The 22,693-nt window shown below is 38.5% G+C and overlaps 1 protein-coding gene across 1 annotated transcript in view; it reads left to right on the top strand.

The window, feature by feature from the left end:
- SLC5A8 (solute carrier family 5 member 8) overlaps positions 1–22,693 on the top strand; it is a 53,702-nt gene that overhangs the window by 29,727 nt on the left and 1,282 nt on the right. Inside the window, exons 10-14 of the mRNA XM_032299035.1 lie at positions 249–316; positions 11,516–11,602; positions 13,083–13,288; positions 17,802–17,905; positions 22,013–22,092. Coding sequence (XP_032154926.1) covers positions 249–316; positions 11,516–11,602; positions 13,083–13,288; positions 17,802–17,905; positions 22,013–22,092 — 545 coding nt within the window. The remainder of the gene's footprint in view (positions 1–248; positions 317–11,515; positions 11,603–13,082; positions 13,289–17,801; positions 17,906–22,012; positions 22,093–22,693) is intronic.

Here is a 22,693-nt window from a genome sequence, read left to right as displayed (position 1 = left end):
TTACTTATATAACCTACTGCTGTAACTAATCCTGGGACACAATGTAAGGGCTTTGTTTGTCCTCTTGGCACACTGCTGATCCCAGAGGAAAACAGCCCTTCCCATTGTTCACTGGCTCTGATGTATGTGGCCATTCTTCACCACAGTCATATTATTTACTTTGAATCAAAGGTGTGGTGGATTATTCTATTGAGAATTCTAATCTTCAGGGTCTGGATTTTACACTGGCTTTTATGTTGTCCATTTAGGTGTGCTGTATGGAGCCCTGTGTATTGGAATGGCTGCACTGGCATCACTTGTGGGAGCTTTGTTGCAGGTGAGAGCTGACCCCTGGGGGTTTAAGTCATAATTACTAAATCTTTTTTTAATGTTGAGGTGACCATTCTTCCAGACTTCTGTCAATGTATATAGACACCTGGACATATCAGGTGGCAGAGATGACTACACTTTAAAAATTTTTTTTAAATTAAACTTTCTGTTTTGAGATAATTGTGGATTTACATGCAATTGTGAGATATAATACAGAGAGATCCCATGTACTCTTTACTCGGTTTCCCTCAATGATAACATCTTGCACTGGTAACATCTTGATAGTACAATATCAAACCCATATATTAACATTGATATAACCAAGACACAAGACATTTCCATCACCATAAGAATCCTTGCTGTTGCCCATTTGTAGCCACACCCACTTCCCTTCTGATCTCACTCCCTCCTTAATCCCTGGCAGCCACTAATCTGTTTTCCACTTCGATAATTTTGCCAGGTCAAGATTGCTACATAAATGGACTTACATAGAATGTAACCTTTTTCACTTGGTATAATGTGAAATAATCCGTTGTCATTAATCTGTTCTTTTTAATTATCAGATAGTATTCTCTGGTAGAGATGTATCACTGTTTATTTACCTACTCACCTGATGAAGGACATCTAAATTGTTTCCAGTTTTTGAGTATTAGAAATAAATGTGTTACAAACATTTATGTATAGATTTTTGTATAAGCATAAGCCTTCATTTCTCTGGGATAACTACCCAGGAGTGCAGTTGTCAGGTGATTGCTAAATGTCTACTTTTGAAAGAAACTGCCAAACTATAATTCCAGAGTGTGCCATTTTTATATCACTAGCCCAGTGTAAAAGACGAATGGCCCAGTGTAAACCTCAATCTTTTCAGCATTTAGTGGTCACCCAAACTGGAATGCCATGGTGCAACCTCCGCTCACTGCAACTCTGACTTCCAGGTTCAAGTGATTCTCCTGCCTCAGCCTCCAAAGTAGCTGGGATTACAGGCACACACCACCATGTCTGGCTAGTTTTTGTATTTTTAGTACAGACGGGATTTCACTGTGTTGGCCAGGCTGGTCTTGAACTCCTGACCTCAAATGATCTGCCCACCTTGGCCTCCCAAAGTGTTGGGATTACAGGCATGAGCCACCTCACCTGGCCCTGGTGTCATTTTTTTATATTAGCCATTCTGATAGGCATATAGTGATATCTCATTGTAGTTTTAATTCGTATTTCCCTAATGGCTAATGATGTTAAGAATGTTTTTCAGATACTTATTTTTCATCTATGTACCTTCTTTCATACATTATCCCATAATGTCTTTTGTTCACATTCTAATTCAGTTGTTCACTTTTTTTCTGTTGAGTTTTGAGCGTTTTTTATGTATTCTTTATACTAGCTTTTGGTCAGATGTGGTTTTCAAATATTTTCTTACACTGTAGTTTGTCTTTTAATCCTCATATCAAGGTCTGTCAAAGTGCAATTTTTTTTTAGTTTGGATAAAGTCTAGTTTATCAATTTGTCTTTTTGCAGATTGTGTTTTTGGTATAGAGTCTAAGAACTTTACCTAGCCCCAGATCTTGAAGATTTTCTTCTGTTTTTTTTATAGAGTTTTAGAGTTTCATATTTTATATTTAAGTCTAAAATCCCTTTGGAGTTAATTTTTATATAAAATGTGCAACTTAGGTTGACATTCTTTTTTCCTCTGTGCATGTTCAACCAGCACCATTTGTTAAAAAGGCTGCCTTTCTTCCATTGACTTGCCTTTACACCTTTGTAAAAAATCAGTTGGGCATATTTGTGTGGGTCTATTTCTGAATTCTCTGTTCTCTTCCACTTATTTATGTGTCTGTAATACTGCTAATACCACACAGATTTACAATTTGATAATTTTGATTACTGTAGCTTTAAAATAAGTTTCAAGATCAGGTGGATTGATTTTCTCACTGTATTCTTATTTTTCAAAATTGTTTTAGCTATTCTAGTTCTTTTGCCTTTCCATATGAAATCTAGGATAATCTTGTCTGCATCTACAAAAAAATCTTGCTTAAATTTTGATTGCCTGAAAGCTGTTTATCCATTTGAGAAGAAATACATCTTTACTATGTTGAAGTTTCTAAAACATGAACATGGTTTGTCTCTTCATTTATTTAGCTTTTCTATGACTTTCTTTTTTAACACCGTTGTGTAATTTTCAGTATTCCAGTCCTTTATATGCTTAGCAAGATTTATATCCAAATCTTTTATTTTATTTTTTAGTGAATGCAAATCATATTTTTCATGTTGGTGTCTACGTGTTCATTGCTAATATATAGAAATGAAATTGATGTTTTTATATTTATCTTGTATCTTGCAACCTTGCTGAGATCACGTATTAGTTCTCAGAGGTGTTTGTTTCTTGGTTTTATGTTTTGGTATATTCTTTGAGATATTCTACATGAACAGTCATGTCATCTTCGAATAGGGGCAGTTTTATTTCTTTCCTTCTGATCTGTATGTATGTCTTTTATTTCCTTATTGCACTGGCTTAAACTTTCATAGAAGTAGTGAGAGCGGAAATCCTTACCCAGTTCCCAAATGTGAACAGGAAATTCTATTCCTATTCTCTATTCCTATTTTTTTTTTTTCTGAGAATTTTCACCATAAATCGGTGTTGAATTTTGTCAAATACTTTTTCTGTAATTAATTTATATGATCATGTGATTTTCTTCTTTAGCCTACTTACATGGTGGATTACGTTGTTGGTTTTTTAATGCAGAACCAGCCTTGCATACCGGGAATAAACCTCTTTTGGTCATGGTGTGTAGTTATTTTTATATATTGCTGAATTCTATGTGCTGATATTTTATTAAAGATTTTTACATCTATATTTATGAGGGATATTGATCTGTAATGGTGAGTGAGTGTGTGTGTGTGTGTGTGTGTGTGTGTGTGTGTATACTGCCTTTGGTTTTGATAGCAGGGTTATAGTAGCTTCATAAAATAAATTGGGAAGGATTCTGTTTTCTATTTTCTGGGAGAGATTGTCTAAAACTGCTGTCAATTATTTCTTAATTATTTGGTAGAATTCTCTAGGAAAAGCATCTGGGCCTGGGTTTTTTACTTTTGTTTTAGTTTTAAAATTGTGAATTTAATTTCCTTAATAGTTATAGCGCTATTCAAATTATCCATTTCATATTGGATGAATTGTGACACTGTTTTTGAGAAATTGTTCTATTTTATCTAAGTTTGCAAATTTACACATATATAGTTGTTCACAGTATTTGTGTACTATCATTTTGATATCTACAGGACCTGTCATGATATTCCCTGTTTCATTCCTAATATTGGTAATTTATGTCTTATTTTTTTTAGTCTTGCTACTGGTTTGTCAATTTCATTGATGTTTTCAAAGAACCAGCTTCTTTTTTTCACTGATTTTTCTGTATTGTTTTTCTGTTTTGCTCATTGATTTTTTTACTTTTATCTTTATTATTTATTTTCCCTTTCTTATTTTGGGTTTTAATTTGCTGTTCTTGGGGTGGGATCTTAGGTTGTTGATTTGAATCTTCTCCTATTTTCTAATGTGCGCATTTATTGCTGAAAATTTCCTTCTTGGCAATAGGTTAGCTGTGTTCCACAACTTTTGATATCTCATATGTTTGTTTACATTGAGCTGAATGTATTTTTAATTTTCCTTTGAGATACTCTTTTGACTCATGGATTATTTAGAAGTATGTTCTTAGTTTGCAAGTATTCGGAGATTTTTTTTGTTATCTTTCTGTTATTGATTTTTCCAGTTTGATTCCATTGTGATCAGAGAACACACTCGGTATGATTTCAGCTCTTTTAAACTTGTTGAGGTCTGTTTTATAACCCAGGATATGGTATTTTGGTATATGTTCCATGGGCACTTGAAAAGAATGTGTATTCTTTTTTTTATTGGGTAGGGTATTCTATAATTATCAATTAAATTGCATTTGTTGATGGTTGCTGATTTTCTGTTTAGTTGTTTTATCAATTGTTGAGAGGGGGTGGTGAATTCTCCAAGTATAATTGTGTATTTGTCTATTTCCCTTTTAATTCTATCAATTTTTGCTTTGCTTCATGCATTGGGTCTTATTGAAGGATTAACCTTTTTGTTTTTTTATAATGTCCCTATCTGTCTCTGAGAAATTTTTTTGCTGTGAAGTCTATTTATCTGATATTAATATAGTTATTTTTACTTTCCATTGATTAATGGTTGCATGACATATCTTTTTCCATCCTTTCACTTTGGCCCTGCCTGTGTTGCTATATTTTAAGCGAGTTTTTTGTACATAGCACGTAGTTGAGTCTTTTAAAAAAAATCCATACTGTCAATGTTTGTCTTTTCATTAGTGAATTTAGACCATTCACATTTAATATAATTATTGGTCTGTTATGTTAAGGTTCAAGCATCATTTTTTTGGTTTTCTGTTTGATATTTCTGTCTTTTGTTTTCTGCCTTCCTGTGAGTTGCTTGAACAATTTTTAGAATTCCATTTTGATTTATCTATATTATTTTGAATTAATCTCTTTGTATAGTATTTTTAGTGATTCTTTTAGGTATGACATTATACATATATAACTTATTAGTGTATTGGTTTTGTCATTTTACCAGTTTAAGTAAACTATAGAAACCTTACCTCTCTTTATGTCCTTTTACCCTTCCTTATTTATAATATAGTTATCTTAAATATTTCCTTCACATACAGTCAGAATTACATCAGACAGTATATAATGTTTACTTTAACTGTCAATCATAATTTAGAAAACTCAAGAGGATAAAGAAAGCCCATTATATTTACTCCATGTTTTTGCTTACTGTGTTCCCTCTTCTTTCTGGAAAGTTTAGAGTTGCTTCTTTCTACCATTTCCTTTCTGTTTAGAAAGTTTCTTTTAGCCATTGTTTTAGTGTTCCTTCACCTGAGAATGTCTTGAGTTTCCCTTTTATCCCCAACGGATATTTTTGTTGAGAGTATGATTCTGGGTTGCTAGTTACTTTTTCTTTTCCCCCAGGAGTTAAAAAAATATTTTTCTACTTTCTTCTCATCGCTATCATTTCTGATGGGAAATCTGCTACTATTCTAATTGTTTTCCCTTACAGATAAGGAGTCATTTCTTCCAGGATGCTGTCAGGGTTTTTTAATTTTTCTTTAATTTTCAGAATTTTAATTACCATGTATCTTGGTGTATATTTCTTTGTTTTGAGTTTTTGATGTGTCTTGGCATGTATTTCTTTCTTTTCTTTTCCTTTTTTTTTTAGGGTTACTCAGCTTCTTGAATCTTGAATCAGCTTCTTTCATAAATCTGAAAGAGATTTATGTCTCTTGCCAAATTTGAGAAGTTCAGATATTAATTCTTTGAGTACTTCTTTTCATCCCCATCTTCTTTCTCTTTTCCTCTGGAACTCTCACGACATGAATGTTAAAATTTTTGTTATATTTCTACAGATCCCTGAAGTCCATTTTATATTTCTTCATTCCATTTCTCTCTATTGTTCCGTTTAGGTTATTTCTATTGATTTGTCATTCAGTTAACTGATCTTTTTCTCTGTTCCCTCTATTTTGCTGTTGTGCACGTTCATTTAAAATTTTTATTTCAGTTATTGTATTTGTTTGGTCTAACAATTTCATTTGGTTCTTCCTAATATCTTCTTTTGTTCCCTGAGATTTTTCTCACTATATATATATATATATATATATATTTCCCTTCTATTTTGTAATTAGTTTCAAGTGAGTTCTAATTGTTAAAGCATTTTTTATCATGGCTGTTTAAAAATTTTTATCAAATAATTCTCTATCTGTAATCTCCATATCTACATCTATTGATTGTCTTTTTATATTTAGTTTGCGATCTTCCTGGTTGTTTCTATGAAACGTTAATTTCAACTGAAACCTGGGCATTTTAGTATTATGTGATGAGACTTTGAATCTTACCTTTTCTTTTAGCTGGCTTTCTCTGGCATCACTTCAGTAGCACAAGGGAGGGTGCTGCCTCACTACTGTCAGGTGGAGGTAGAAGTCCAGGTTTGCTACTTGACCTCAGTTGACCCTGAGGGAGGAGCTCCTTGTTACGCTGGATAGGGTTGTGTAAGATACTATGAAACGTATTGTGGCTATAAGATTAATGATAGTACATAAGGCCCACTGAAATATCTTACAGGGTTGATAGTACATGTCACTTAGGAATTTACAATCCTGGCTCAGGGATTTCCAGGAAACAAAGCCACCTCAGCACAGATGCAGCTTTCATAAACCTTAGAACAAAGCTTACTTTTACAATAATAGCTTAAATACCCTTTAAGAGAGAAACACCTGGTAACTAACCTGGACTAAATACAGGTATAAGAAAGGGAGAAGGACCCACCCCCCAAAGTCTGACAATGGTCTCTGGATAAGACTCTGTGGTCAGTTCATGATCTAACCCCCCACTGTATCTGGCCCATGACACCAGCTTATTCTCACTATCCATCTTCTAAGAGTGCTGCCAGAATAAACCAATTGAGCATTAGATGGTGCCTAAGACTCATCTTTGATGTGAAGTGAACAGAAAAGGAGATATTGCCCCTGGGGAAGCTAGTTAACTAGGTGCGCCTACAACCCCTGAACACAATTGGCATTGAGGATGGGATAAGTAAGTGAGCAAGTGAATAATGACACCCATTTCTAAGGAAGGATTGGGAGAGGGTGACTAGGGACTGGTTCTGATCAAGAAATCAGTGAAGCCCTCTGGAATGCTCCACATTGTGTCTGACAGTTTTTATTTTACTTTCTGGCCTGTTGCTGCCATCTACACACACTTTGTGCCTCTGTTGTGAAATTGCCACCATGAAAAACCTGCCAAAATTATTCTTAAAACCACTCCGGCCCCCAGTAACCAGGGACAGGCTCTAAGGAGGAGGATCATACCAGCACTGGAAGTAGGGGTGAAGGATGCCCCAGCTTGAAGAGCCAACTGCTGGCTGGTGTGTCTCCGGCCCCTGCTGTGGGAGGGTTGCACCTTGTCCCCAAGGATCTTGGCATCGTGACGCCACAGACCAAGAAGGCAGAGGTGAAGCTTACCTGCCAAAGGGTTATGTGCTGTTGTCCACTAGCCGGGGACTTAGAAGTGTATTTCCCAATAGATCCTTGGACTAACACCACCAGTGAAGTCCACAAAAATTACCAAAGGGCACATTGTGCTATTCTCAGCCCTTCATGCATTCCAGCTGAGACATCGTGATTTAAAGGGTGTGCCCCACCCCATGATGCCTGCTGCATGTTGCTGGCAGCAACCCACAAGCAACATGCCCAAGTCAGGCAGGCTCACCTCAGAGTCACGACATTCTGCCCAGCCAATCCAGAGCCCTGTGAGCTGTGGAATGGTGATCCTGAGCCCACTGGGTTATTCCACTGGCTACACTGCAGGTGTCACCAGTCCTCACCTGGGGCATGGCTGAGAAAGCACCTGGCATCTCCTCAGCTGGCTGAGATGAGGAAGTGTGTCCTAGATGCCATACAAGTCCATGAAGAGGTTCACCCATGATGTGGACAGAAATTCAAAGCCTGCTCAAAGACCTGGTACAGGAACCCAGTGAGAGAGGCACCACCTGGCTGTGCTGTGTGTATCTGACAGAAAGTACTTTGCAACTCACAGGTGGAGAAATACAAATACAACAGCCAGTGGCTGTCTTCAAAGGTGATAAGATCATCCTTATTTCAGGACCCTGTCGAGCTTATCCAGGCACAGAGTGGAGCTGGTAGACATGGCTGTCCCTGCAATCTGCTGCAGTGGCTATTTGGGCCTGACAAATAGCACCCCCAGCGTGATCCTCTCTCTTTTCATCAAGAGCTGAAGGTGGCTGGTGTACACCTGAGGAGGAAAGGGAGCTACTCTGGCCAGGAGAGTTGGTTTGTCCTATGATGGGCTCCCCTTAAAAACATCTGTAAGGCGTCTGGATGCAAGGTGGCCTGTTCCAGACTCTCCCCCTTGTGCCCCTGTCCCATGGGAGTGGTGGCTGTGCAAAGCAACTCTCCTGTCCCTGATGGCCATATTCCCTGATGTTAATTGAACTCTGCAAGTCCTCACCACCCTGGAAAATGCTGAGACAGAACCATCCAACAGTGTTCACAGCAGCAGCTGCCCCACTACCCACCAACCAGCGCCTTGCAGCCAGAGGTCTCACACTGGGCTCTGCTCTCCCTGACCTCCCGACACCAATCACCCACAGGACGTGGGCCAGTCCAGCTGTTCACAAGGGTAGAGAGACCTCTACTGGCAGTTATGCTGAAGGGTGCTCCCCAATTGGCTCCTGTCTGGCAAGCCTCATGAATTCCTGCAAACCCTCATTAATGCTAATGCAGCCCAACCTCCCACCCACCCACCAACCCACCACCCATCTGGATGGCTGAGCATCAGCTTCTACCTCCTGGAAGATGCCTTCGCTCTAACATTCCTGCCCTGTGCTCAGGATGACCCAAAGACTGTCCCACCCACCCTGCCTATATCCCTCCCTGGCAAGATTTTTACTCGCATATTTGCCTAGGGGTCTCTTGGGCCACCTCCACCACTGTTTCTGCAGCCAGTGCCTCCTAGAGACACTTAGTGCCTGACAGCCATCTGGAGTGGACAACACCCTAACTTTGGCTTCATCAGGCCATGTTCAAGATCACAATTTTGGATCTTTGACACTACCTCAACACACACAGTGTCCTGAGACCTTACTGCTTAGTTATGTGTCCTCCTTATCCTTCTATTCCATTTTCACCTGCCATTGCTCTGCAATCAAGGAACTCCAAGCCTGCTACCGCTGAGTCCATTCAACTCCTTTTACCTGTTCATGTAACCATTTTTTCAAGCCCCAGTGTGCCCGAGTTATTTTGCTGGTACTCCGGGTGGCCTGACTTTCCACATCCAATGGTGGCTTCTCCAGACCAATTTCTTGGCACTGAGGTCACTGACACCCTCCACCACATTTTGGCCACCCACTGAGCAGCCAACCTTCCAGCCTGCTGCACATGCCCTCGCTGGCCTTCTGCCACACATCCATTGCGTCCAGTCCAGACTTGGTCGCTACCTGTCCTCCACTCTTCCCTCACCATTGGTGAGCCTGCATCAAAGCCACAGCTGAACCCCATTCTCATGATCTCCCCTAACTGCTCAGCTGGACAATAGACCTACTGTATCCTCTCTGTGATGATGCAGTTCAATTTCAGAGTATTCCAAGGGCGCAAGTGACTCCTCCTCACCGTCCTGCAGAAGATCCGTTTCTCAAGATTTGACTGACCATAGAGTGCACTTTCAAGCTCAGGCAGCCTCTCAATTATTGACCTCCTCAGGGTCAGGGGTGGAGTGTGGTATACCATGACATATATAGTGGCTATAAGATTAATGATAGGCATAAGGCCATTGACCCCCTCAGGGTCAAGGGTGGAGTGTGGTATACAATGAGATATATTGTGGCTATAAGATGATAGGCATAAGGCTACTCAAGCAACTCACAGGGTCAGTCTTATCTGTCACTTAACAGTAGGAAGCAACCTGGCCTGGGGATTTCCAACTAGATTTCCAGGAGACCAGGTCACTTCAGCACAGAGGCAACTTTCACAAACCTTAGAACAAGCTCACCCTTAGAAGAATAGCTTAATCTCCCTTTGTGAACAAAACACTTGGTAACTGACCTGGATTGCATACAGGTATAAGAAAGGAGGAAGGATCCCCCAAACTCTGAGAATGGTCTCTAGATGAAAACCTTCCTGGTCTGTCAGTCATCTGACTCGTGACTAAATCTGACCCATGACACTGTCCTACTCCCACTATCCTTCTGGTAAAAGCACTGCCAGAATAAAACACATGAGCATCAGACAGTGCACACGACTTAACGTTGATGCAAAGTGAGATCAAGGGGAGAGGCCTCTGCGGGAAGCTGGTTAACTAGGACCACCCGAAATGCCTGAACACGGAAGGGTGGAATCCACTGACATCATGGAACAGGTGGCTTTGTCACTGCTAGGCCATGGCGAAAGTCCTGATTCTCTGCTAGGCCTCCTGTGACATTGCCAGTAGGGAGGCAAAGGGCGCCTCCTGACAGGCTGTGGGAATGGAATCTAGGCTGGCATAGGCGTGGGTGGGGTGAACAGATTATTCTGTGGTGTTCAGATGGAATGGAGTGGTTGAGGTCTAAGAGTTTTCTATCTTTCTAGGCTGCTCCTTTCCTGGCCCTGTGACTAGAGAGAAAACAGGATTTTGTGAGGGCTTTTAATTTAATTTAATTTAATTTTATATTTATTTTATTTATTTATTTATTTGCCTATGTCTGTTGCCATTTCCAGGCTAGCTGGCTTCTTTAGCTCTCAGGCTTGGATACAGGAAGCAAAAAAAAAAAAAAAAAAAAAAAAAAAAAAAAGCTTATGTCTTATGTCTCTAAAACTGCTCACAGGTCATAATTTGCTTTGTGGATCATATGACATCTTTCACATCTTGCAGTGAAGTCTAACTCCCTTCTGACTGGACTCAGTGTAAACTGACTAAGGATCACATCCTTGAGTCCATATGCTTTTAAGCACTAGTTCTCCTCTCTACTCCGTACCAGATCCTTTTCTTCTTCCATGAAGCAGACTTATTAAAAAAAAAAAAAAACAAAAAAAACTTGTTTAAGTTCTTTGTAGTTTCTGGATATTAGCCCTTTATCAGATGGACTTAAACAAATTCACAAGAAAAAAAAAAAAACAGCCACATCAAAAAATAGGCAAAGGAAATGAATAGACACTTCTCAAAAGAAGATATTTATGCAGCCAACAGACATATGAAAAAATACTCATCATCAGTGGTCACTAGAGAAATGCAAATCGAAACCACAATGAGATACCATCTCATGCCAATTAGAATGGTATTCATTAAAAAATCAGGAAACAACAGATGCTATAGAGGATGTAGAGAAATAGGAATGCTTTTACACTGTCGGTGGGAGTATAAATTAGTTCAACAATTGTCTCAGGCCTCTCTATCTTCTCTGTGTTTGATTGCCCTTTTTGAAGCTACCTGCAGAAACAGATGGATGCTTGAGACTGAGGAGCAGAAACTTCCAAGTTCTAATGACTTCTTTTCCAGTGACAAGGCTATCGTGACTAAAATGATGATTTTCAGGAGGCTGAATACTTTAAATCATCATCCCGATGAAATGACTTTGAAACATTTCAGTTTGGATATGAGATTGCTAATTGCTGACATTGCTTTATTTTTGTAGGCAGCACTCACCATATTTGGTATGGTTGGCGGACCACTTACGGGCTTGTTTGCTTTGGGCATTTTGGTTCCCTTTGCCAACTCAATTGTAAGTACAAAGAATGAATATGTGTGAAGATTACTTTTCCAACTACACTAGCAACTCCACACTTTTTTCTGAGTGTAAAAATGTGGTTCCTTTGAGATTTGTCATTGGTTACTTGTCTTAATGACTTAAATTATTTCTTTTGGCTTTGGGGGAGTATACAGTGAAGTACTATGTACAGGGGCCCTGTATATGTGAAGCTCAATGGAAACTTCCAGAACCATATAGGGAAATTTTAATTATTCGTAATATAACTAAAGGAGCAACATTTTTTGTGCACGTACCTACTTGCTTTTCTCAAAAATTAGTAGCTAGGATTCAAAAGAGATCAATGGGCTCAGATAGGAGAGATTTAAGGGCAGTAAAACAGGATTTCTGCGAATAGCCATAGCACAGCAAAGAGAAGCAATACAATCTTACCACCTTGGCCAGGAATTTTCTACTGCTGACATTTAAAACTGTAGCTCCTGCAACATGCTTTAACTCCCGAGGGGTGATAATAATTGGGAATATTTTCCAGAAAGACCTAATGTCTCTGTCCTTCTACCTAGACATATCTGGGCTTAGAAGTACTAACATTTGTTTGGAATAAATGAACTAGAAATTATTTCTCTGAAACCCAGAAGAAAGTCCACCGGTTCAGTCTGGCTATAAGATATAGTTCAGGAAAAGCTGATAATGTATGTACAACTGCTTCAGATATAGGATAGCCATAGAACTATGACTTCACATTCAGGATTCTATTTTCCATTTAACACAGTAGGAATTGGTAAGGCAGATACTAATAAGGACAAAGATATTAATAAGTAGGATTTGGTAAGGCAGATATTAATAAGGATTAGCTAAGGCAGATATTACTAAGAACTGGTTATTATTATTTATTATCCTCAATGAAATGTCATATGAAAACCTACTTTGGTAGGAATTAATCACAATGAAAGAGTTTTGTTTGTGTCCACCTCAGAATGTTGAATCTTGGATTATTAGACTTTTCATGATTAAATTCATAATAGATTGTTAAGTATCAGAAAAATGTATTTAAAAATCAACTTTTGATATTTGACATTTGTTGCCAGCATGCATTTCCTCCTGAAGAGCTGTAGCGGACTAAGCTAACATGCCCTTTTCTGGGGGCAGTAACAGGAGAATAACATTATTCTTCCTGCCATAAATAGTATCTTTTTTTTTTTAAACCATGTCTGTCCAGGATTTTCACCAGCAGATTATCTGCTTTTCTTCAGAGTGGTCTTTTTCGTTCCTTTTTCCCTCCCTGCCTCACTACCTTTCATTCATTTATTCACTTGCTCATTTATTCAGTGGATTTTTATGGGCTGAGCACTGTCTTGGGAGGAGAGAGCACTGAATGTTTCTGCCCTTGTGGGTTTTATAATTTTGTGCCATGTTGAAGTTGGCTTTCTAATGCTAATTTTAACATCAAAGCAAACTGTGTTATTTTTCTTTTAAAAGTATTCTTGTTTTACAGGGAGCACTTGTTGGTCTGATGGCTGGATTTGTCATTTCTCTATGGGTTGGAATTGGAGCTCAAATATATCCTCCACTTCCGGAGAGAACGATGCCATTGCCCCTTGATATCTATGGCTGTAACAGCACATACAATGAGACAAATTTGATGACAACCACAGAAAGGCCATTTACTACTAGTGTTTTTCAAATACACAATGTTCAAAGGTATTGAATTAAGTTTTATTACATTATACTTTTAAAAGCTTATGCAACAACTAGAGCACTCCAATTGCTTTTTGTCTTGCCTACAACACCGTGATTTTGCTTAATTCTGAAATGAGTAAAACCCATGTGGCTTGCTATAATATTTTCTGCAGCAGTAACAAAAATGTCCTATTTTCATAATTTCTATAGGAATTTCTGCCTTGCCTACAGATCTAAGAAAACTTAAACATTAATGAGAAAATTCTATTATATGTAAATACCAGCTCTTAACTGCATGAAGAATTATCTTTGTCTTGGAAAAATTTTTTAAATGAAAAGCACAATTATAAAAGAAATATTGCTTACATAGTCTTTGAAGGACAGATTTTATTGACCAAAAGCTACAATTATTTAAACATCTTAAATAATTGCCATTTGTTCAGCGGAAGGTTCCAAATCTTTGAAGCATTAGCAGTGATCCCAGCTGTGATCTTCATGCTAGAGATTTCAGTCATGTAGTACACTTTGGAGCCTCTAGATGCTGAAGTTGTCTGATTTACTGTAATGGTATAGACCTGTGGGTAGAGGCACGCTTTACTGTATAGTGAATGTGAGGGCAAGACTTTCTTTAGTGGATATATAAACGTCCAGCCTTAAAGCACAAACCCGTGGATATGTTCAAGGAATGTAAAGTTGAGGCCATTGCCCCCAAAGTATTGCCCCAGTGCCAGCTTATCTGGAATGACATCATTATAGAGTCTACCCTTTTGGGTCAAGGCATGGCATACTCCTCTTAAAATCTTAAGATGGACACACTCCTAGGAGAAGGAACATGATCATACATATAGCCATTAATAGCAATTCGTGTTCTGGAGGGAATTCAGCTATGAGAAATCTAGCCAGTGGGACTTCCAGGGGCGTTCCAGGCAGGTAAGCTCTGTATGGTAGAGTGGAAAGTTAGTTCCAGAGCCTGAGGCATATCTGAGGGAAGTTTTATTAGGTGAGGTGCTGTGGAGACAGGGGCAGGGACATATGAGGAGCATCTGGATGGGCATCAAAGCACTAAGGGGAGGGGCTGGGAGAGACATTAGAAAGTCAGAAAGGGAGAAAAGATTAACTGAAGGTTAAGTGGGAGGACATACAGGATGTACTTCTTGTTTTACAATTTTGCTTAGCATTTTCCTGATTATGTAAATATTTGTCCTTAAGAGTCTAAAGCAAAATGGTTGTTTGGATTGCTGAAACAAATAAATTAGCTGAAGTTTATTGTATGCCTGGTACCCAAGTAATCACTTTTATATGTTAGTTTATTTACCAAATATTTCAGCTAATAAACGAGAATTTTTGAGCAAGGACTATGTACCCAGAACTGTGCTGGCTGTTTATTTAGTATCCATGGAAGAAAATCTTCCTCTCCTATCCACTGTTTCCTGCCTTCCAGAAAATTATATTCTAGCTAGAGAGAATGTGCAAATATACAGAAGACAATGAACTCCGTAAGCATGCTAAGTATAAAAATTAGGGCATAGTAAATAAGAAATACTTGATACATTATTGTTAAAAGAGTGAGTACAAAGTTGGAGTGTAAGCTAGCATGAAGACTTCAGGGACGTACTGCTACTTCAAGAACGCACAGGTTTGGCTAGATGAAGGGGAAGGTCTGGAAAGTCATTCTTGTCACAGAAAATGACCAGAAGGGACACTGGACAAGAAAATAAATTAAAACATGCACTGTGATAAGTAGTATTCACATGAGAGCCAGGAGGAGGAAGTCTGCCTGGCTGTAGTGAAGGAGACCTAGGAGAATTTCCTGGGCTGGAGTTAATGAGGTGGCAGGATGGAGCACAGGGACACACGGAGGGAGGAGTATGTTTTACAGAATGAAGAAACAAAGGGGCAAAGGTATGAAGGACTGAAGAATCAGTGCATCTTAGGAAATCACCCTAGTTCCGTATGGCTGGAGCACAAGGGTTTTGAGCCACCCAGCTGAAGGTTGACTGTATGATTCTTTGGTTGCCTAGATACAGATTGTTTTGATTGCTTAGATTCAGTTTCGATTTTTTAAAGTTTCCAATATTTGATGGTTACACATTGGTAGCTTGCTGTGGCTTTAATTTGTATTTCCCTTATGATTCATGAAGTCGAATACATTTTCATTTGTTCACTGCCATTTGGATATCTACTTTTGTGACCTGGTTATTGACGTCTTTGGTTCATTTGAAATGGATTCGCTGCCTTTTTCTTATTTATGTAGGAGTTCATGACGTATTCTATATATGAGATATGATTTGAAAATATTTTTCTCCCATTTCACGGGTTGCCTTTTTACTCTTTTAATGATACATTTTTTTGTTAGTCAAAATTTCTTAATTTTAATTAATTTCTGTTTCTCAGCTTTTTCCTATATGATTAGTCCTTTATGTGTCTTGTTTAAGAAATCCTTGCCTACCCTGAAGTCATAAAGATATTCCTCTAATTTTTCATTTAAAAGCTTTATTGTTAATCATTTCAATTTGGGAAGTGTAATCCACTTTGGAATTGATTTCTGTGGGTAATATGATCAAGATTATTTTTTCCCATATGAATATCCAGTTAACTAAACACTATTTATTGAAAAGACTCTCCTTTTGCCCCATTGAATGCACCGGCAATGAAACTGATGTTAACCAATTAACTATTTTTCTGTGGGCCTATTTCTCAATTTTCTATTCTGTTCTATTTTGTCTGTCTTTGGCTCAATATCACACTCTCTCAATTTCATTAGCTCACCTCAATGTGTTCCCCTTCTTTCTGGGCTCTTGAAACCTCAAGTTCTCATTGTTTTTTGTTTTTGTTGTTGTTATTTTTGTTTTTGTTTGAGATAGAGTCTTGTTCTCTTGCCCAAGCTGGAGCTCACTGCAACCTCTGCCTCCTGAGTTCAAGAGATTTTTGTGCCTCGGCCTGCCAAGTAGCTGGGATTACAGGCATGAACCACCATGCCTGGCCAATTTTTGTATTTTTAGTAAAGATGGTGTTTCACCATGTTGGCCAGCCTGGTCTCGAACTCCTGACCTCAGGAGATCCACCTGCCTCAGCCTCCCAAAGTGCTAGGATTATAGGTGTGAGCCACCACACCTGGCCAAGTTCTCATTGTCTTGATGATGTCTTCAAAAACCTGCCTCCCTCCCCATACCCCAGTTATATATATTGTTCTCAGCAGAATGATTGGTCTAAATCAAGCAGCTATCAAAACTGGAAGTGGAATCCTAGAGCAATAATTGTAGAAATGATCATAGAATGATCTTGTTACTCTTTCACTTAAAACATTGCAATGAGTCCCATTGCCTTTGCAAAATAAAGTTTTGCAAAGCAGTTAAAAAAAAAAAAAAAAACTCATGCCCAGTTCCACAAAAAGTCCCCTGCCTATCTTTCATCTTGTAATCACTGTCTTGCTCACTGTGCCTCAGTCAGCTTATGTTTAGTCTCCGAGATGCTTTCCTCAAGAACATTTTGTTTCTCAGATCTTATTTCAAATGTCATTTATTTCCAAAGGTTTTCTCTGACCACTCATAGTGTAGTTCCTCCCTCTCCATGCTGTTAATAGCACGTCATCTTGTTTTATTTTCCCTACAGCACTTTCTACTAGTGGAAATTATTATATTTATTAATTTGTTTATTGTATTTATCTCTACATTAGAATGTAAACTTTATGTGAGAAGGAATCTTATCTACCTTATTTAAAAAAAATAATGTCAACGTTTATTTTAGATACCTGTGCATGTTTCTTATCTGGGTAAATCCTAAGATGCTGAGGTTGGGAGTACAATTGGTCCTTTCATCCAGGAGGTGCTATACCCAATAGTTAATTTTTCAACTCTTGCCTCGCTCCCTCCACCCTCTAAGAGTCCCCAGTGTCTATTGTTCCCTTCTTTGTGTCCATAAGTACCCACTGTTTAGCTCCCACTTACAAGTGAGAACTTGTGGTATTTGGTTTTCTGTTCCTGCATTAATTAGCTTAGGATAATGGCCTCCAGCTGCACCTGTGTTGCTGAAAAGGACATGATTTTGTTCTTTTTTATGGCTGCATAGTATTCCATGATGTATGTGTGCCATCTTTTCTTTATCCAGTCTATCACTGACGGGCACCTAGGTTGATTGCATGTTTTTGCTATTGTAACAGTGTTGCAATGAACATAGAAGTGCATGTGTCTTTTTGGTAGAACAATTTGTTTTCCTTTGGATATATACCTAGTAATGGGATTGCTGGGTCAAATGGTTTATCTGCCTTATTTATGGCCAACTCTCCAATCACAAAAGCAGTGCCTGGGATGTCATGCAGAATGGAATGAATAAACATGGCCCTCAAATATTTTAGTATGTAGTCAGGGTTTTAATTTCAATTCTTGATCCAATAAGAAAATTAGGACAGCAGATTATGACATTAAAAATATTATTAAATATTATACTTTGACCTTGCCATGAGAATCACTGGTATATACTGGTAGTTACCAGTGGCATTACGTGAAATCTTACAGCTGTGCTTTTCCTTTCTTAGGACTCCACTGATGGATAACTGGTATTCTTTATCATATCTGTACTTCAGCACTGTTGGAACTTTGGTAACATTATTAGTGGGGATACTTGTCAGTTTATCAACAGGTAACTATCTAAATATTAGTATTATTATATTTACCTTTACATCAGTTTTTACTGTATCTGTTTTATAGCTATTTATGTTATTTTACTATGATCCTATTGTCAACTAGTTTATTTCTTCTGTTACTTATGGGAAATCTGAAGGCCTAGACTTGAAAGCAGAAGACTCTCTTTTTTTTTGAGACAGAGTCTTGGTCTGTAGGCCTGGCTGGAGTACAGTGGCACGATCTCGGCTCACTGAAACCTCTGTCTCTCAGGCTCAAGCAATTCTCCTGCCTCAGCCTCCTGAGTAGCTGGGACTACAGGTGTGTGCTACCACACTCGGCTAATTTTTGTATTTTTAGTAGAGATGGGGTTTCACCATGTTGGCTAGGCTAGTCTTGAACTCCTGACCTCAGGTAATCCGCCTGCCTTGGCCTCTCAACAGAAGACTCATTTCTATTTAAATGTTGGTTCTGCCCTTTAGGGACTGCATGAACTTGGGCAAGTCACATAGCTACACTGAGCCTCAGCTTTCTTATGTGTAAAATGAGGACAATAATAATTGAACTGCCTATCTCACAAATTGCTGTAAGATAAAAATAAGATGCTTGAAAAAAAAACTTCATAGCTACTGTGATGTTAGGGATTTTACACATGTTTTTACAACAATCCTATATGCTATGATCTGCCCATTGTCTTGTACTCATTCTTTGTGAACTGTAAAGAAGCATACACAGGTTATATCTAAACATAGTGTGGAGGTTTTTTAAGATGTTCATCATTTTTAAAAAGAGTGTTTTTTAAAAATCAAATTAATACACATAGTATATAAATTGCTATCTGGGATTGCTGTTACCCTGGGACTCCATTTTGTTCTCATTCTGTGAATTCTCTGAGTCCCTCTTCCTATGTTGGGTTTTCTACTGCTTGTATTCATTACTTCGCATTCCCATTTATTCCCTTAATTGAATGAAGCACATATCATATAGCATATTCTTGAGAAAGAGTAGACAAAAGAAGGGGTTTTAAAAACTTTGCGTGCTTGAAAAAAAATTTCTTTAATCTATCTTATGCTAGATTGATTGTTTGAGCAGAAAATCCTAGGGTTGAAAAGAACTGTTCTTTTTTCTGAGAGGGAGTCTGAATTTCTCTCTAGCTTACTATGTTGCTGTTGTGACGGCGCTGTGCTACAAGCTGACGCTTTGTATGTGGCCCATTTTCACATTGACCACCTTGCCCTAGACCTTCAGTAGGGCCCGTTCAATCTGAAGACCCATGCCCCTCAGTTCTGGACATTTTCTTTTTCTTTTCCTCCCTTTAAAAAAAATAATTTTCTGTGTTCTCCTTCTGGAAATTCCCGTTGGTCAAACATTTGAATTAGAATCATGGACAGTTCCTCTAATTTTCTTGTTTTTTTCTCTCTTATTTTTCACCTCTGTGTCTTTTAGGTCTACTCTATGGGATATTTTTTCACTTACTTTTCCAATAATCCTCAAAGGAGTGCTCTGATCCAGTTTTGAGAATAGTCTATAGGGCAACGAGGGCAGGGAAGAGGCTATTGCAGTAACCCAGGTGAGAGATCACAGTGCTGCGGCTGGGGTAGTGTGGAGTTGGTGAAACTTGCTGGGTCCCTGGCTCCCTACATCCCCTCACACGTACGCATCCATAGCAGCCACGCCAGGGGAAGGCTGCACTACCTCCTTCAACATGTGTTACAACTAATTAGAAATTGTACACTGGGCCGAGCATGGTGGCTCACGCTTGTAATCCCAGCATTTTGGGAGGCCGAGGTGGGCAGATCACAAAGTCCAGAGATCGAGACCATCCTGGCCAACATGGTGAAACACTGTCTCTACTAAAAATACAAAAATTAACTGGACATGGTGGCATGCACCTGTAGTCACAGCTACTCAGGAGGCTAAGGCAGGAGAATCACTTGAACCCAGGAGGCAGAGGTTGCAGTGAGCTGAGATAGCGCCACTGTATTCCAGCCTGGTGACAGAGCGAGACTCTGTCTCAATCACAACAAAAAAAGAATTTGTATACTGTTGTTCGAGGATGTCTGATGTCTTTGCTCTATACTACAAAGCTGCCAGCACTTTATAGAATCCTGCTATCAATTTCTGTTTTTTGGCACTGGGATAGTAGCTGTCTGTCAAACTTCTGTGACACTTGTATTTACAATTATAAAATTTGTTGCTATTCATTATTTCTCAAACAGTAGTTGGAAAATATTCTCTTTTCCAAAAGAACTTTCTCAAAAATACAATTCCCAGCACAGTAGGGTTTTTTTTTTTTTTTGTCCAGTTTGATATATTTTAAGGCAGATTTTTTTTTTTTTTTTTTTGAGATGGAGTCTCACTCTTTTGCTCACGCTGGAGTGCAGTGGCACAATCTTGCCTCACTGCAACCTCTTCCTCCTGTGTTCAAGCGATTCTCCTGCCTCAGCTTCCCTAGTAACTAGGAGTACAGGCACATACCATCATGTCTGGCTTATTTTTGCATTTTTAGTAGAGATGGGGTTTCACCATGTTGTCCAAGCTGATTTTGAACTCCTGATCTCAGGCGATCTGCCTCAGTCTCCCAAATTGCTGAGATTACAGGGATGAGCCACCATGCCCGGCCTTAAGACAGATTTTGATCTTTTCCCAGTAGTTATCCAGTTGTTCAGATCTGGAATACACCTAATCAGCCTTCCTGTTCCATTTTTCCTTTGATCCTTATTTAGCTCATTTTTTAAAAGAAAGTGGAGTATCAGAGTACCTCCTTCGAGTACTCCCTTTTTTCTTTTAAATGCTTTGATTCTGAAAAACCATACACAGTGATATCTTTTGTTTCAATAAGTAATGCTCTACCTCGGTGACTGGAATCCAGTAATAGAAAACACTTCAACTTCCTTAACTACTTATTCCTACTTCACAGATGCAGTGAGTACCTTGAAAACTACCTAGAAGCACACAATTTTGATGTTCCTTGGGAAATAGATTTTAAAGCCTGTCGTAGTGTACTAAAATTTATATAAGAGTTCAGGCCTTACAGACTTGGTTGATGTTTCAGCCCCACCTTATTTTTACTATGCAGAAGGCTACGTTTTCATCAGTAAAATGGGGGCAAATAGTTTCCTAAGTAGATCACAAACTGTGGGCACAGAGGTGGCTTTGTTTCTCGTTTCTCTAGCACCTAGTAACATCTCTGGCACACAGTAGGTACTCAATAACATCAAATGAATTCATTTAAAATTGATTCTATCTCCAGAACAGCAGAGGTTCCCATAGTTAAAAGTCTAGTATTTGTACTAAAGTAGTGGTTCTTAAACTTTAGAGGACATAAGTATACCCTTGGAAATTTTATAAAAATTAGGCTTCAGCGGTCCTACCCACAGAGGTCCTAATTTGGTTAGTGCAGGCTAGAGTCTGGGAATCTGTATTTTAAGTACATTTTTTGAATGACTTGGGTAGGGGGAGTTGGAGGACCACTCTTTGAGGTATCCAATTTTTAAAAGCATCCTCTTTGATCCACAAAAAATACCAAAGCAAAAGACGATTTTTTTTTTTTTTTTTTTGTAAAGAAAATTTAGGGAAGAGGATTTGGATCAAACATCAGTCAGCATACTGATTTTCATTTAAATAATTTATTCAGTAGTTCAGAATTTCCTGCATTTCTTCATAGACATGTATATTTGTAGCCACCAAAGTAGGGAAAAGCTGCTCCACTGTCTGAAGCAGAGGCAGATGGTTTGATATTTTACTGATGGCATGGAGGGTGCGTTTAAGCCAGTTTTCCTACCAGCATTGGGCCAGATGACTGTTTCTCTAGCTGAGTACCAGATGAAGCTGTTGGCTTGCGTTTAAGCTCTATTTCACACACACATTTAAATATATATATATATATATATATATTATATAGCAAGACTCCTATGTATTATAGTGAGAGGCTTTAAAGACCCAGGGCTAAGGGAAGGGGAATGGTGGGCTAAGTCATCAGCACTTTTAAGTTTCCCTTTCTCTTTGTGTTTTATGAATGTATGGAGTTGAATGTGCACAAGTTAAATGCTTGTATAATGGAATGTCTCTGTGTAGTTACTGGTGTCCTTTTTAACAATGTAAATAATGTACATTTTTTTCCCAGGAGGAAGAAAACAGAACTTAGACCCCAGATATATACTAACCAAAGAGGACTTTTTATCCAATTTTGACATTTTTAAGAAAGTGAGTTGGTTTTCATTTACCTTGAGTTAGGAAAGTGGGCTTTATTACCTGGATAGAACACTAGTTAGTCCTCAGCCTCTTTCTTTAACACTGATGGAAAAGGAAGGTATAGACCCTATATCATCTGACGATCTATATATGCTGGATAGCTCTCTATCCTATGACGAGTGACATGGTTTTATAGCTCCATATGCTCTGATACACTATACCTATTGTCTATCCATCCTCTGATGAGCTATATCTGTTGTATATCCCTCTTTCCTTTGATGATCTGTATCTGTTGTATATCTCTCTATCCTCTGATGAGCTTTACCTGTTGTATATCTCTCTATATCTGTGTATCCTCTGATAACCTATATCTATTGTATCTCTCTGTATCTGTCAATCCTCTGCTAACCTATATCTATTTTATCTATATATCTATCTAGCCTCTGATAACCTATATCTGTTGTATCTCTGTCTATTGTCTGATGAGCTGTAGTGTGTCTATCTTCTGATAACCTGTACCTGTTGAATAACTCTCTATCCTCTGAGGAAGTATACCTGTTGTAGATTTCTCTCCCTCAGTAGATTAGAAAGCTGATGTAGAGAAATAAAACTA

This window comes from Sapajus apella, unplaced genomic scaffold (assembly GCF_009761245.1).
Source record: "Sapajus apella isolate SASKATOON/1434 unplaced genomic scaffold, GSC_monkey_1.0 scaffold2, whole genome shotgun sequence".
NCBI lineage: Eukaryota > Metazoa > Chordata > Mammalia > Primates > Cebidae > Sapajus > Sapajus apella.
Note: the sequence above shows the minus strand (reverse complement) of the source record. Positions and strands in the feature narration are given on the sequence as shown.